Raw genomic sequence first — 13739 nt, 5'->3', positions numbered from 1 at the left:
AAAGGCTGACCCTGGGAAGGCTAGTAACTCCGGGTTAATCCTTTTTGCGCGAAGCGAGGACGAAAGCGCAAGAGAGTTATGTAGCAGGTGTGGTCTGATCAACGTATAAAATAGATCTTAATCGTTTCACAAGACAGGTCGTTACACAAACGAGCCCTAAGACACATCAGTCTATCGCTTGGAGACCTCCTGTCTTCATACCCCTATATAACAGAGGCGCAACTAGAGTTTCAGCCACTCTGACCAAGAAGAAAGCTATGGCAAACTCTAGCCTTCCCCCTTCTTTGCTTCTTATCCTCTTGTTTGCCTTCTTCTCCAATGCTTTCAACTTGCCATCAGCGATGGACTGCAACAGCAGTGACCGAGCTGCCCTCCTAAAGATCAAGGAGCAGCTCGGCAACCCTCCCGAGCTATCTTCATGGCTCCCAGCCACGAACTGTTGTGCCTGGGACAACACCGTTATCTGCTTCGAGACTGGTCGCGTCTACCTTGTGGCCCTATTTCGACTCAATGTCACTGCTCCCATTCCTTCAGCCTATGGTGACCTGCCAATGTTGAAGACCATTCAGCTTGACACCATGCCGGGCCTGTATGGTCCTATCCCCTCTTCCTTTGCCAAGGTCTCGCAGCTTGAGCTTCTTGATATCACTGGCACACAAGTCTCCGGGCCAATTCCAGACTTCCTAGTGAAAACCAACCTCAGTGCTCTGACCATCACCAACAGTAAGCTGACAGGGCCTATTCCCCAGTACCTGAGTAGTCTCTCCAACCTTAGATACATAGACCTCAGCAGCAACATGCTCAGTGGAACTATACCTCCTGGATTGCTCCATGGAAGCTTCTGATTCCTCATCCTGTCCAATAACATGCTTACAGGACAGATCCCGGAGGATTATGCCTATGGAGACATCGACACCATTGATCTTTCACACAACCAGCTCACTGGTGACCCATCGTTCTTATTTGGTATCGCAAAGCCGATGACAAAGATTGATCTGTCATGGAATGAGCTCACGCTCGACATGACGAAGATCTGGTTTCCCCACCACCTGACCTATTTGGACCTCAGCCATAACCATATCAAAGGAGGGGTGTCCAAGTTTCTCAAGGATATAAAGCTTGGGCACTTCAATGTCAGCTACAATGATCTTTGCGGCGAGATACCAACTGAGCGGTTCATGATATACTATGGAGCAGATTCTTATGTTCATAACAAGTGCCTCAGTGGTAAAGATGGCAATGGGGTATGAAATACCCGCGTATCCGCGGGTACGAAACCCGGCAGGCGCAGATTCGGGCGCAAGTTTGAACCCGCGGGCATGGGTGCGGGCAGGGTTTAAAACCCAGTGGATATTTGTTAATGGATAATAAAACAGCCTACCCGAACCCACGTACCCGCAAACCCACTTCAGTCCTACTAACAAGTGGGGTCACAACCACAAATATATATATAATAGAACCCTGAAACCCTATTTTTCAATCCCGGCTCCCACCCCATCCGCCGCCGCTCACTTCCACCTCCCGCTCTCGGCACCCTCTCCCACCCCGACCAGGCCTCCGCAACCGGCGCCGGCCGCGCTGCCGCTCACCATCTCCGCCTCCCCTGCTGCTGCCGCTGCCGCGCACCGTCCCCGCCGCCGTCGCGCCCTCCACCCTCCGCCTTCCCCGCCGCCGTCCCCGGTCGCCGCCACCCTCCGCTGTCTCTGCCGCCATCCCCAGCCGCCGCCGCCGTCCCCGGTCACCGCCATCGTGCCCTCCACCAGATCCAGCGGCCGGGCTGGCGGGTACGGGCATGCCCGTGGGCATGTGTTACCCGCGGATAGCGGGCGCGGGCGTAAGGCGGTGCCCGTTGCGGGTGACGGGCGCGGGTGCGGGCACGGTTTTTGCTCCGCGGGTTCGGGTTTACAGAGTCACTATCCGCGCGGATAGTATCCGTTGCCATCTATACTCTGTGGCACACCTTTACCCCCCCCCCCCCTGCAAGAAACGAGAGTAGCGAATAATTAGCTAGGTGAATAAAGCAATAAGTAAAAAATTATGTACTTTTTTGCGACTGTTGCTCTTATTTCTCTTCTGGTTTTGGTTAGATGTGAAGTGCGCTGTTGGTATTTTTGCGAGGCATTTGTGGTGAGATCAACAGATCATCGACCTGAAATGCAACTCCTTGCTGAATTCGTCAATATTAATACCAGATCCGTTTCACAGTATTACTAACAGCGCATCTTTAAGTGTTTCAATATTCCATCTCCAGTTGTTCATGTTCTTATTTACTATGCTGTGGCATGCTGAATCTTTTATCTAGTTGTGCTACTATCTTATTCTAGTAGCCATATTAAATATAAAAGTAAGACTTGAGTTGCTAGAATAAACATGGCTGTTGCTTATAAAGGCATTATTATGAAAGAGTGACTATGTTTACAAATCTCTATATTGATGGGCTTGCAACTAACCCCAACGACTACTTTAAGCACATTCCAAACCTCTTTCCCACCCAATCACAAGATATCAATGATTAAGTTTTTGAGATAGAGATTCATTTCTGTGTGTCAGATTTTTTAAATTTGCTAGACGCCCAAAATTTTGCACGACGCATGCCAATAAGTGGATGCTGAGCATAAATGAACTAAACAAGGCAGAGGAATGCTTAGCGGACCATTACATAAAAGAGAAACAAACCCAAGCCAAGATGATCATCACAGCCGCAACCAGTTGATCCTTGTGGCATGCCAAAAGAAAAAAAAATGCAGATAAGGAATATATTTCAGCCAATCTGTCATCATGCTTTCCACCTAGATGTGCACTATTAAATGTGCAAGCATGTGCACTTCAGAATCAGGTTTTTCTCCACTTAGTCGCATCACCCTACTTCTTGCAGACCTAATTTCACCACACCCCTGTATTAAGGAGGGAGTACTCCACTAGTATTTTCAGCCACTCAACCAATGCAGATCCATGGCACACTATCCTTACCCTTTCCTCTTATGTTAGCAACCAAATGCCTTCATCCTGTCATCAGCCATGGCCTGCCACAGCAGCGACCTAGCTGAATATTGGATTATCTAGTTCAGAAGTTGTATCCGATAACATTTTAAGATCAGGGAGACAGCAACAGTGCGTACTATGTGACAGACCCGCCGAGTTAAAATGCTTAATTAAGCATAACCGCCATTATTTGAACACATCAGGCGCATTAGCTTAATTAAGTGTAATTTGACAAGCTGTTTCCAACCCACAGGCCGATCAAAACAGACCAGAAGTCTCGCATGAATGCGAGCCCAGAAGGTACCAGCATAAAAAAAAACTTACAAAAATAGTAAATAAGATCAAGACTTTTACAAAACCGCTTTAAATTTAAATTTTACAAAAGAAAAGATAGCAGCAGAGGAGAATCTAACTTACAGGGCATTTGTACTAGAGAAAAAAATAAAATTAACAAAATAAATCGAGAACTACCGAGACGTGAAGACAAGACGGCACATCAAGCCCACCGATGTGAACCTAGTTAGCTCCTATACCTGAAATAGGATAAACAACAAACCCTGAGCAACTAATACTCAGCAAGACTTACCCGACCAGTGGGTATAACTTAGCCCACATATCTAGACATGCAAGCCATTTGGTTGGTGGTTTATTTTGCAGAAAAAACATCTAAAAATCGATCCTTATTTTCAATATTTTAGCTCCAGGTTCTATATAGATTAACTATAATCTAATATTTGCCTAAACCAACTAGAGCACACATGGTAGAACAATTATACTATAATTCAATGTAACCGTCATCATAAATGTATAATCCATATTCCATATTATATCACTACGATGCGGTGCTGCGATCAAGGTGCTCATATCCAAGAGCGACTGACGGCGAATCGATCCGATTTAACCTTGCAAGGTGGACCTAACCAACACGGCACGCATAAGTCCCGTCGGACCACACGCACGAACCATTCCCCTCCCCGCCTCGAACTACAGGAACCAGCCCAATGACATATGGTCAGCCGAGCTCAACGTGAGACCACCAAAAGTAAACATATGCATCCTCAATTCTCCGCGACTACTCGACCACCCCAGGAGTTGGGTGCGGGTTCCTGTACTTTCGAAGCAAGGTAGTACTCGGCTTACCGGTTTCGACTACCTCCTACTTCTGGCATGCGGCTAGTACAATTCAAACTCGATCACAGGGCCAGACAACGGACGGTCCTTAACCGACACAGACGGGACTAAGACACCCAGGAATCATGTCCTGCTGCCATACCTATATATCATCATCATTTCCCGTCCGGTCTCACTTCTCCATTCATTCCATATCAAATTCAACAACTCATGTACTGAAATATAAATATATCTTATATCTCGCGAGTAACCGGAAATTACTCGACTCTTAAACATCCTATATCTCGCGAGTGATAGGAAATCACTCGACTTCTATCGAGCCTATTAAGCATAGCAGCGCTACCGACCTATCCATACTAGTATATGGCCCATGGAAATCTAGGGATCACGCAACTAAGGTTTCAAACAACTCCTGAAACGTAATGTACAAGTAATACGCATATATGGTGATTCATAAATTGAAATAGTAGGACATGCACCGGGGCTTGCCTGAGGGTAACACTAAGTTAGTGTTAATTCTAGCAAGGCCTTGGGCCCTTCCGACCATTGGGCCGGGTCTTCACGAATTCCTTCTCAATCCTGCTTCGCCGATCCTGGGCTTCACGATCCATTCGTGGACGATGTTCTCACCACGGGTACTATATGAATGCATATGGAATGCCAATTAATGCACAAGAATATGGTGCTGCATGGTGAGGATCGAAGTTGCAGTATATGCTATATATATATAAGCTAAAATAGTTAATCAAACCTAAAAGATTATTTTAAAAGATCCCTTAATTGATTTGGAAACAAAGCTAGTTTAGGAACAATTCATATTAAACATTACTTTTTATATAAGAAATTAATTATTATTACTAAAACTATCAAGGTACGGCTAAGCAGGACAACTCAACAATTAAAACACTACAAACCTATACATTCGGAGACTCTGGATATATGCCCGGAGTTTCTGGACTACTACTACCGGTCAGACCGGTGTCCCAGACCGGTCCTATACTAATACTGGCTACACTACCGGTCAGACCGGTTACCTAACCGGTCAGACCGGCGACCGAAAATTAAACTCCCGTTAAGTCCTAAAACACTGATATAGTTTTCTAATTTAATTTAACATGACTCTTCTTAATTGTAAACTATCCCTTAACTTCTAAATATACTAACACATGGATAAATCAACTAACACCTCAAACTATGTTTTCTAAACATGAAACTTTTACGGTAGACTACACATGCCTAAATCAAACTACTACCTAAATTTTACAATTTTCAGACTAATAGATTGCCATAAACAACTTAAATAAGTCTAAATACCATTTAACTTCTAACAAGGGTCAAAAAGAACAATTCACAAGAATAAACAATTTTTCCATGTAGATATAAACGTAACCAATCTAACAAAGCTAGTTTTGTATTTTTAGGATTTTTCTTTGATTTGTTTGGCAATCTACAAGTTTATGTCAAATGAATAAAATGGCCCTTACCCTTTAATTTTGCTACTAGCAAAATAAATTAACTAAAGTAAACCATAAGTACATCTTAGTGATGAACATACTCAATATAGTGCAAAAACTGGATATATATCCGGAATATCCGGGCTATTATCCGGAGTGTCCGGACCCCCAAGTCCGGAGTATCCGGACTTATACCCGTAGTTTTCCCCAGAGTGTTCCAAATCCGGAGTATCCGGGCTTATACCCGGAGTCTCCGGGTATACCTAAACAGCAGCCAACCTTACGTGCTCATGGTGAACGGTGGCGCGTGCGGCGCACGGAGCAACGGAGAAAAGGCCGGGGAAAGGGGTGGGGGAGGTGGAGGAGCTCACCACGAACCCATTTGTGCGGTAGATTTGGGCGGAGGAGGGCCGGAGGAGCGGATCAACGCGAAGGGCGGAGCTCGAGTAGTGCTCCCATGGCGGTCGGCGGTAGGGCCGTCGATTCCGGCGGGAAAGAGCTCGAGTGAGGCATGGGGAGGTGTGGAGGAGGTGTGGGACGAGGTTGTGGAGGTCCTTACGGAAGGGATCGACGAACGGCGGCTGGAGATGGCCGGGGCGCCGGCGGAGGCGAGCTCAGCTCGACTCAGTTCGAGCAGGAGGGGGAAGGAAATGAGGGAGAGAGAAGAGCGCAGGGTAAATAAGGTCGGAGAGGTCCGGAGTATCCGGGCAAATTCCCGGAGTATCCGGGGTGTTACATGCTATGATCTATAAACGATTTCCTAAGCAGTCACTGCAACAATCGCCAAGCGCAAGTCCAGTGTTGGCCAAGTACAATTCTACATCTAAACGGCTATTGTAGATCAGCTCTATAGAAGTCAAATCCGATCCGTAAGAACTTCGCGAATTGAACCCATAATCGACAAATTGTAACAAAAGCCCTAATAATCCAAGAGATTCAAGTGGAACAAGCAGGTCAAAAATCAATAGGAAATCTGGGATAAAGCCATCTTGGACTCAAGGAAGGACCAACTCATCCGATTGGAAGTGGATGAGGCTCCGGTGGCCCGTTGTCGTCTATGTGCGCCGCGGCGGCGGTAAGGTGGAACCGCCGAGGAGTTCATGGCCATGGAGCTATTCACCGGTAGCGCGCCCGGCCCTCCCACGACGGCGAGGGGTGTCATCTTCCTCCACGGTGGCTCGAATGCGACAGAGAATCCACGATGTCTGCAAGGTGGCATGTCACTCATTCGAATTATTTGTGGTTTTTACGTATTTACCACTCTAGTTCGTGCGAGTCTAACTATTTACTAATTAATTTTTGAGAAACTTAGCTGCTTGTTTAGTGGCAGAAATATAATCTAATCTTTAATGGTACGCTGCCTGCCCTTAACATATGGTGATGAAGAATGTTGGTTTTAAAGCAATTGAGCAATGTGATTGAGTGGTTAATCTCCAAAATTATGGATCATTAGAGCGTATCCGATAGAGTAGTTATTTTTAGCTCTCCTTTTGACTTTTAAAAAAAATCTCTACTTACTCCAACAGACTCTACATTTTTTATTTTCTAAATACCAACAGCTCCTTCAACTCTTTCCCTCCACACACTGATATATGGATCCCACACATTATCCTCTTCCTTTCCCCTTGTTTATCCTCTCCGACCTCAACCTCCCCTCTCCGCTCCCCTCCGCCCGCCCTCACACGCTCTCCCTCTCCCTCTCATCTCCGCCAACCCCAGCCTCCTTCCTGGCGATGACAGCCGGCCCGTCCTTCCCCTCCTGTTTCGGCCTCCCCTCTCCTCCCCTCCGCCTGCGCCCTCACCTCGTGCCCGTGGTGAGGCGCGGCGGCCATCAGGGGGCAGCGAGGAGCCAGAGTGCATTCTTCTACGTTAAAAATTGTGAGAGGTGCATGATTTCCATGCTTGTAGCACTCTGAACTGTTGATTTCTCTTCACGTTTGTTTAAGCCCACGTGAATCGCCTAAAAATGTTTTTTTTCTTTTTTAGATAACGACCTGATGAGGTTCTTTTTTTCTAGTAGATAACGTTTCTATGAAGCTACTCCTCTCAAAGAGAAAAGATATCTATCAAGCTACTTTGTCGGGACAGGATTTGACTTGAAGCTCAGGTTTCCGCTCCGATGCTCACATTCACCAACTGGCGGTGTGAGTCTGTGGTCTGTGTGGACGTCGAGCGGCGGATCCAACCGGCGGCGATGATAATCGATGAAGGCAGCGGGTAAGCAATGCTTTTTTTGAAGTTAACGGGTAAGCCATGCTCGTGGCAGTAGGTTAGTTGCATTGAAGCAACTAGAGCTGGGACTTGGACTGTGTCATTTCTGGACGGGCCGCGGCACGATCATTTGACACGACCTAAAGCACGGCACGAAATATTTTAGGCCGTGCCGGCACGACACGAATACGAGGGACGTGCCGTGTCTGGAATCTCAGCACGACGGACTGTATGGCACGACCCGCATTTTGAACCGTGCTTGGACCGGCACGGCACGAAATCAACCCATTGGCCGGTACATAATCCATTGTTCTACTATAACAGTTAATATGGGGGCTGCTGGGGGCGCTCCATCGCACTAGCCTCTCCCCCACTCCAGTTCTTTGCTTTAGGCCTAAACTAGTCCAACAAACTGGTCTGTGTATATAATTCAGTCAAATTTGTTCCGGAACAATTTTTTAATTGTTCCAGCAATACAAACAAAATGTTCGGAAACAAAAAAGAAAATTGTTTCGGAACAAAAAAAATAATTAATGGGTCTTGTGCGATGGTTTAACTGCCAGTAGCCCGCGCTACTCCTAACATTTGCGGTTAATCTTCTTTTCTAATTAATAACAATCTTGAAAGAAAATATTATTCATTCAAGAAATTCATGTAATTTTTCTACCATTGATAGTTTATATGCTTACTAATTACAATAGTAACATTTCTGCATCGATGCAAATAAATTTATTTGCAAGTATCTGGAGGGTCGTGCTTGGGCCGGCATGGCACGAAAACATACCGGCATGCTGAGGGCACGACACTAAAAATTTAGACCCGACACGGCACTGGGCACGAGAAGGCGGGGCCAAAAATTTAGACCCGAGACACCGCACTAGGCACGAGAAGGCCGGGCCGGACCGCCCGGCCGGGCAAGTCCCAGCTCTAGGAGCAACAGGCGTGACGAGACCCAGCCATGAATTCAGCAGGCACTACAGGTAGGTTCATTCGTCCAAGCCATGAAGCCCAGTGCCAACTGTCTCGCCAACTGCCGGTCCACAGGTGGAATCATAGACCAACCCCCTATGACTATGAGCAGTCAAATCTGATCCCTCACTCCACTTTCATGAGCACCGATGCCCCCTGAATCTTGACCACCTTTCCCTGTGCCGAAGCTACACGAACAAGCAAAGTGGTGAGCTCGGAATCACCGCGGCGCGGTAGCAGCTGCAGGACAGCAGGAGAAGCACTGCTGCCGGCCTGCCGCGAGACCAGCAGAGTCCAGCCAGCGGCAGCATCAACGAGCCTTGACCGGCCGCACCGCCAGGTTTGAACGCGTACCGGCCACTACTACGGCCACTGCTCTGCCCAGGTTCCGTCGGTCTGGCAGCTGCGTGCGTGCATGTGTGCGAGAGCAGGCCTGGACTGAACATTGCATTGGGTGAGAGCCTTCGAAGGAACAGGGAAAGGCGCCGAGGCGGTCAGGGCACGGGCACGATAGCCCCCGGCCGGCCCCGGCGTGCGTCCTCCTCGACCTGCAGGTGCCCGCATGCCCATGTCGGCGACACCGGCAGACAGCACCTGCCCGCGACTCCTTGTCCCCTTCCGTAGCCGCCGGGGGCAGCGCTGGCCGCCCGCCACCTCCTGCCTGCACGCTGCCCTCCCCTCCCCTCCCCAATCACTGCGTTCGGCTGGTACGTAGTACTCCAGAGCTACAGTATTTCCTTCTCACATCTTTCCATCCACCAGCTAGATAACAGTATTTTTTCTCACGGCACTACAGCTCCAACATGCCGAACACAGTGAATTCCTCCCTCCCTTCTTCCACACTGTTCACCCCGGCCGTCGCCGCTCCTTTTTTTTCTCCTGCCCACTCATCTAGCTCGGTGTGCCTGACGACGACGCTGACAGCGCGGTGGCCAGCCAAAGTTTACGCTAGCAGGAGGATGGGTCAGAGGTGGAGTGATGGCGAAGGCACGGGTGGCTGTGAGTCACCCACGGCCGGCCTCGTCGTCGTCTGATCCGCCACCACCACCGAGGCCTCCTTTTCGTGCGGCGGAAGCGAACGCCGCCGCAAGCTGCTGCTGCTGCTGCTGCGCGCGGCGGGGGAGGTCAATTTTTTTATTTTTGACTCGCCGGAGGGAGGGGGCGCATCATATCAAGTGGTTGGATCCGTCGAGATTTGCAGCGAGATCATCGCCGCGCCGGGAAGAAAGCTCCATCTTTGCAGTGACAGGGACGTCGTCGTGTGTCGATCGTCGGCCTCACGCTTCAAGCTTTTTGTACACGTCCAAAGCTCTAGTACTGCATGCGCCAGGAAGCACCGTGTTTAGTACGAACGCAAAGCTCGTTTAACTTCTCCCGCTGAAGAAAGAAAAAAAAATGAAGTCTCGTTCTCTTTTTCCGGCCTAACTTAGCTGCATGGTGTATGTAGACTACGTGAAGCTTAATTAGCGCAACGTACCACGACAAGTGATTGAGAATTAGCAGCTGGGATCGTGAAAATGCCATTGATCTATCGACCAGAGGATAAAATGCTACTGCGTTCTGAACTTCTGATCCGATATGGTTCATGTTTTTTTTTCCTTCCAATTTTAGTGTATAAATCATCACGTGACAAATGGCAAGAGAATTGAACCCTTTTTTGCGTCTCTGTCAGGCAACAGAATCACGCACGTGTCCTTTTTTATATACTATTATGAGACGATGATTAGCAGCTGATGAAGTTAGTACGACCTACACGAAATAAACAAGAGGACCTCATGTAATTTCCAACCGGATCCGACCTGTGCTACAAAGCTAATGAGCACGTGCCTCTCACTTTTTCTTCGAAACGGTGCAGCTAATTAATCCCTCGCTGGTGCTAATTTGAGTTTTGGTATTGTAACACATTTTATTGTTACTTGCCAAACAATGTCTAATCATGGGCTAATTAAGCTTAAAAGATTCATCTCGTGGTAATTAGCTAGACTGTGTAATTAGTTATTTTTTTCAATTATATTTAATACTACATGCATGTTTCGAAAGATTCGATGTGACGGATACTGTAGGTAATTTTTAGGAACTAAACAGGGCCTTAGTAGCTGCTACTCTTTCCTGTGAACACTCCAGACCCCGCTCTCATCAGCATCGCCACCTGCCGAGTCCGCTGACAACATCTGGAGCATTGTCCACCGGCCTATAGAAACCACGCATCGCCACACCACGGAGTCCCACACTGCTTCCTCGAGCTGCCTTCCTCCCTGGGGCCTGCTGGTCGATCTCTGCATTCATCCTATCCCGGATCGTTTCCAAGAACCACACAAACCTCTATCGAGGAAATCTCTCGGCAGCCGGTGCGCAGAATAATCCGTCAGTCCCAGAGGGATCGGATGGGTTGCTCTTGAGCCTCTACGAGCAAGGCAGGGCAGGGCGCAAGCAGATACAGGCACGAGGCGGGAAGAGGTCAGCGTCTGCACTCTGCAGTTCCATTCCTTTGTTCCTGTATCCTGTTTCTGTTCGATCCGTGTTCGTGCTCTTTGTTTGGTTAGGATTCAGGTTTCAGAATCCCTCTGGTGAGAGTTAGTCGTCGTTGTGGTGATGGAGTGTATGTCTATCAGTCTAGTATGAATGATGCTCTCGAGTCCCTTTCTGTAACCGCTGAGAGTTCTTGGTAATAGATGGCTGCTTTCTCCTCGAGCCTCTCCATGTTGCTGTTCATCATCCTGGTCCTCTTTGCTCGATCCATTGGTTCTTCAGATGGTTAGCCTAGCTCAAGGCTCCACGCCCTTTGCGCACCTTTCGAGCAGTAGCGCAACTGCAGCTCAGCGCTCTGCCTCCGTGCTCGTCGTCATCATACAGCAAGCACCTGATTTTTGAATTTTTTTCACTACTCCATGTCAATCAACTGTAGCCTGTACCTTTGTTTCATCTCGAACATCTGTGGCACATCCATTTTTCCGAGTGCATGCTACCTTTATCCTCTTCAGTTTCAGACAAGTAGAACGGTTTTTGCATCGGCTGAGGTGTAGTGTATATGACTGAGATGCGTAGACTGGCAAGCAAGATGCCTGACGTGTTTCTTGTGCAATTTTGCAGCTCTGGACAAGTAGGGAGGCCCCCTTGTTTGGTTGGAACCATTGGATACATGGGCAGGCCTCGAGGGAAGAGTAAGAAAGCGATCGAAGCCGCGAGCAACGACGACGAAGACGGCAGCAGCGGCGGCGAGGAGGTGCCGCCCACCCCTAAGAGGAGGGGAAGAAGGCCTCATCAGAAGCCTCTCAACGACGACGCCGACGACAAGGACGCCGTCGAGGCCGAGGAGGATGCCGGAGACGGCGGCGCAAAACCCGTCGTGCGGCCAAGCAAGGACTCCAAGAGCAGCTCGGCTGAGGGCGGAGGCAAGAAGCGGCGGCGCCGCCGGCTGAAGCGCGGCCCCGACGAGCTGGCGGAAGAAGCGGGCGAGGAGGATGGCCGTGTGAAGTCCAAGTCCAATGGGTTCCGGCCGAACGGAAGCCGGCGGAAGAGCACTCCCCGGCGAGCCGCCGAGGCCGGGGTGGAGTGCAAGTGAAGCGAGCATCTGCCGGATAAGCTAGAGCGAGCTACCAGTGTTTTTACCCTCTTTTTTTTGCATTTTCACTGAAGCTTCTACCCATTTCTGTTACAGAGATGAAACAAACATGCATCTTTGACGCGTGTGGTAGTTCCATTTCATTTCTTAGGAACACGACCATGTTCGTGCCATTATGTGCTGGTCGGTGGCTGACAAGCTACTAAGCTAGCTAGTTATTATTGTAGGCTTATAGCTCGTGCGTTCGTTAGCCTCAAGGTAGTAGTAGTAGTAGTGGCTGGTGGTTTGCGTTGAAAGTTTAAGCAAGCATTCCCGGTGAAAATTTTAGTATTTACCCTCTGTTTTGTGAATTCCTGTTTAGTTACCGCAACAAAGTGCGGGAAGTCTACGCCACTGGTGTGGCTTTTTACCGCAACACTTGTGGTCGCTCACAGCATCGGTATCCGCTATCTGTAGGCAATTTTTTTTTCACGGGATAAAGATTGAGTGTACTATAGCTAGTACACATCCAATTGAGTTGTCTTTGACGAGATGATGTTTCTCCTTTAGGAACACAAGATGCACGGTGCTCCTTTTTTCTGCCGTCACTTTTCTCTGTCGAACAATGGAAGTTTCGATCTCGACAACTAAGTTGTTCTACTCGATCAAATTGCACACACTGTATTTTTCGCGACCGTGCCTGAGCACGTTTTTCATTAAGAAGAAAGCAGTTACAAACATAATCTTGTTGCGGCCAAACAAAACTTGGCCAACACAAGAACACAAAGGACTAAATAAAAAGAAACACTAAAGAAAAAGCACAAACAAACTCACAAACGGCCGCAGCCGCGGACACAACAGAAGAAGCACGAAGGGGGGACCCTCCAAACAAGACGCCCGAACAGTAGCCACCCGAAGAGCAAGACCTGCACAAAGTACTGTCGCAACCACGAAGCAGGAGACGGTAGAAAAGCATCCACCGAAAAGCACAACGCCGGGAAGGGGCGGCCAGGCGGACGAAGGAGCAAGCGACGCGAGCACCCGAGGCGAGCAGCAGAGGCCACGGCCCCCGAGTGGCACCAGCGGCGGCGAGGTCCCCCGAAGTTGGAGGCGGACGCGACGCCCGACCAGGGGCGGCCACCCCAGGGCGAACACCGACGAGGGGCGACGGCAGCCGAGGACGGCGAAGCGCAGCAGGGCAGCACGCGGCCGTGCCCAGCGGCGGCGGCGGCCAACCGGAGCGCGCCGGGATCCCACAACACCCGCCGGGGGAGGGAGGCCACGAGCAGATCCGGCCATGGTGGGGGTAGATCCAGCGATGGGGAGGCCGGATCCGGCCCCCGACGGCCGCCGGCGGCGAGGGGCGGGGCGGGACGGCGACCATGGTTTGGAGGCAGGGGAAGGAGAGAGAGGGGGAGGGAAGGAGGAGGCAAGCGGAGCCGGCTTCGGCT

General features: G+C 49.3%; 1 protein-coding gene and 1 pseudogene across 3 annotated transcripts; both read left to right on the top strand.

Moving 5' to 3' along the window:
* Positions 1–257: 257 nt before the first annotated feature.
* On the top strand, positions 258–2007 carry LOC120713522 (annotated as a pseudogene).
* Positions 2008–7190: 5183 nt separating this feature from the next.
* On the top strand, positions 7191–12648 carry LOC120712803 (cylicin-2-like). Of its 3 annotated transcripts, none has more exons than XM_039998692.1 (3): positions 7191–7445; positions 7588–7784; positions 11838–12648. In XM_039998692.1, exons 2-3 carry the CDS (start codon positions 7687–7689, stop codon positions 12307–12309), a joined length of 570 nt encoding a protein of 189 aa, XP_039854626.1. In that variant the 5' UTR covers positions 7191–7445; positions 7588–7686; the 3' UTR covers positions 12310–12648. The 3 variants fall into 3 exon arrangements, with proteins under 3 accessions (XP_039854626.1, XP_039854625.1, XP_039854624.1); XM_039998691.1 differs by having other exon boundaries at positions 7191–7452; positions 7585–7784; XM_039998690.1 differs by having other exon boundaries at positions 7192–7452.
* The last annotated feature ends 1091 nt before the right edge of the window (positions 12649–13739 follow it).

Source organism: Panicum virgatum, chromosome 6K, assembly GCF_016808335.1.
Source record: "Panicum virgatum strain AP13 chromosome 6K, P.virgatum_v5, whole genome shotgun sequence".
NCBI classification, from domain to species: Eukaryota; Viridiplantae; Streptophyta; class Magnoliopsida; order Poales; family Poaceae; genus Panicum; species Panicum virgatum.
The sequence above is the reverse complement of the archived record's forward strand: the minus strand, read 5'-3'. Positions and strand labels throughout refer to the sequence as shown.

Coding starts and splice junctions, on each gene's coding strand:
- LOC120712803 (XM_039998692.1), top strand. CDS start 7,687: ATGCTCACATTCACCAACTGGCGGTGTGAGTCTGTGGTCTGTGTGGAC. Junction 7,785..11,837: donor ATAATCGATGAAGGCAGCGG/GTAAGCAATGCT, acceptor GCAATTTTGCAG/CTCTGGACAAGTAGGGAGGC.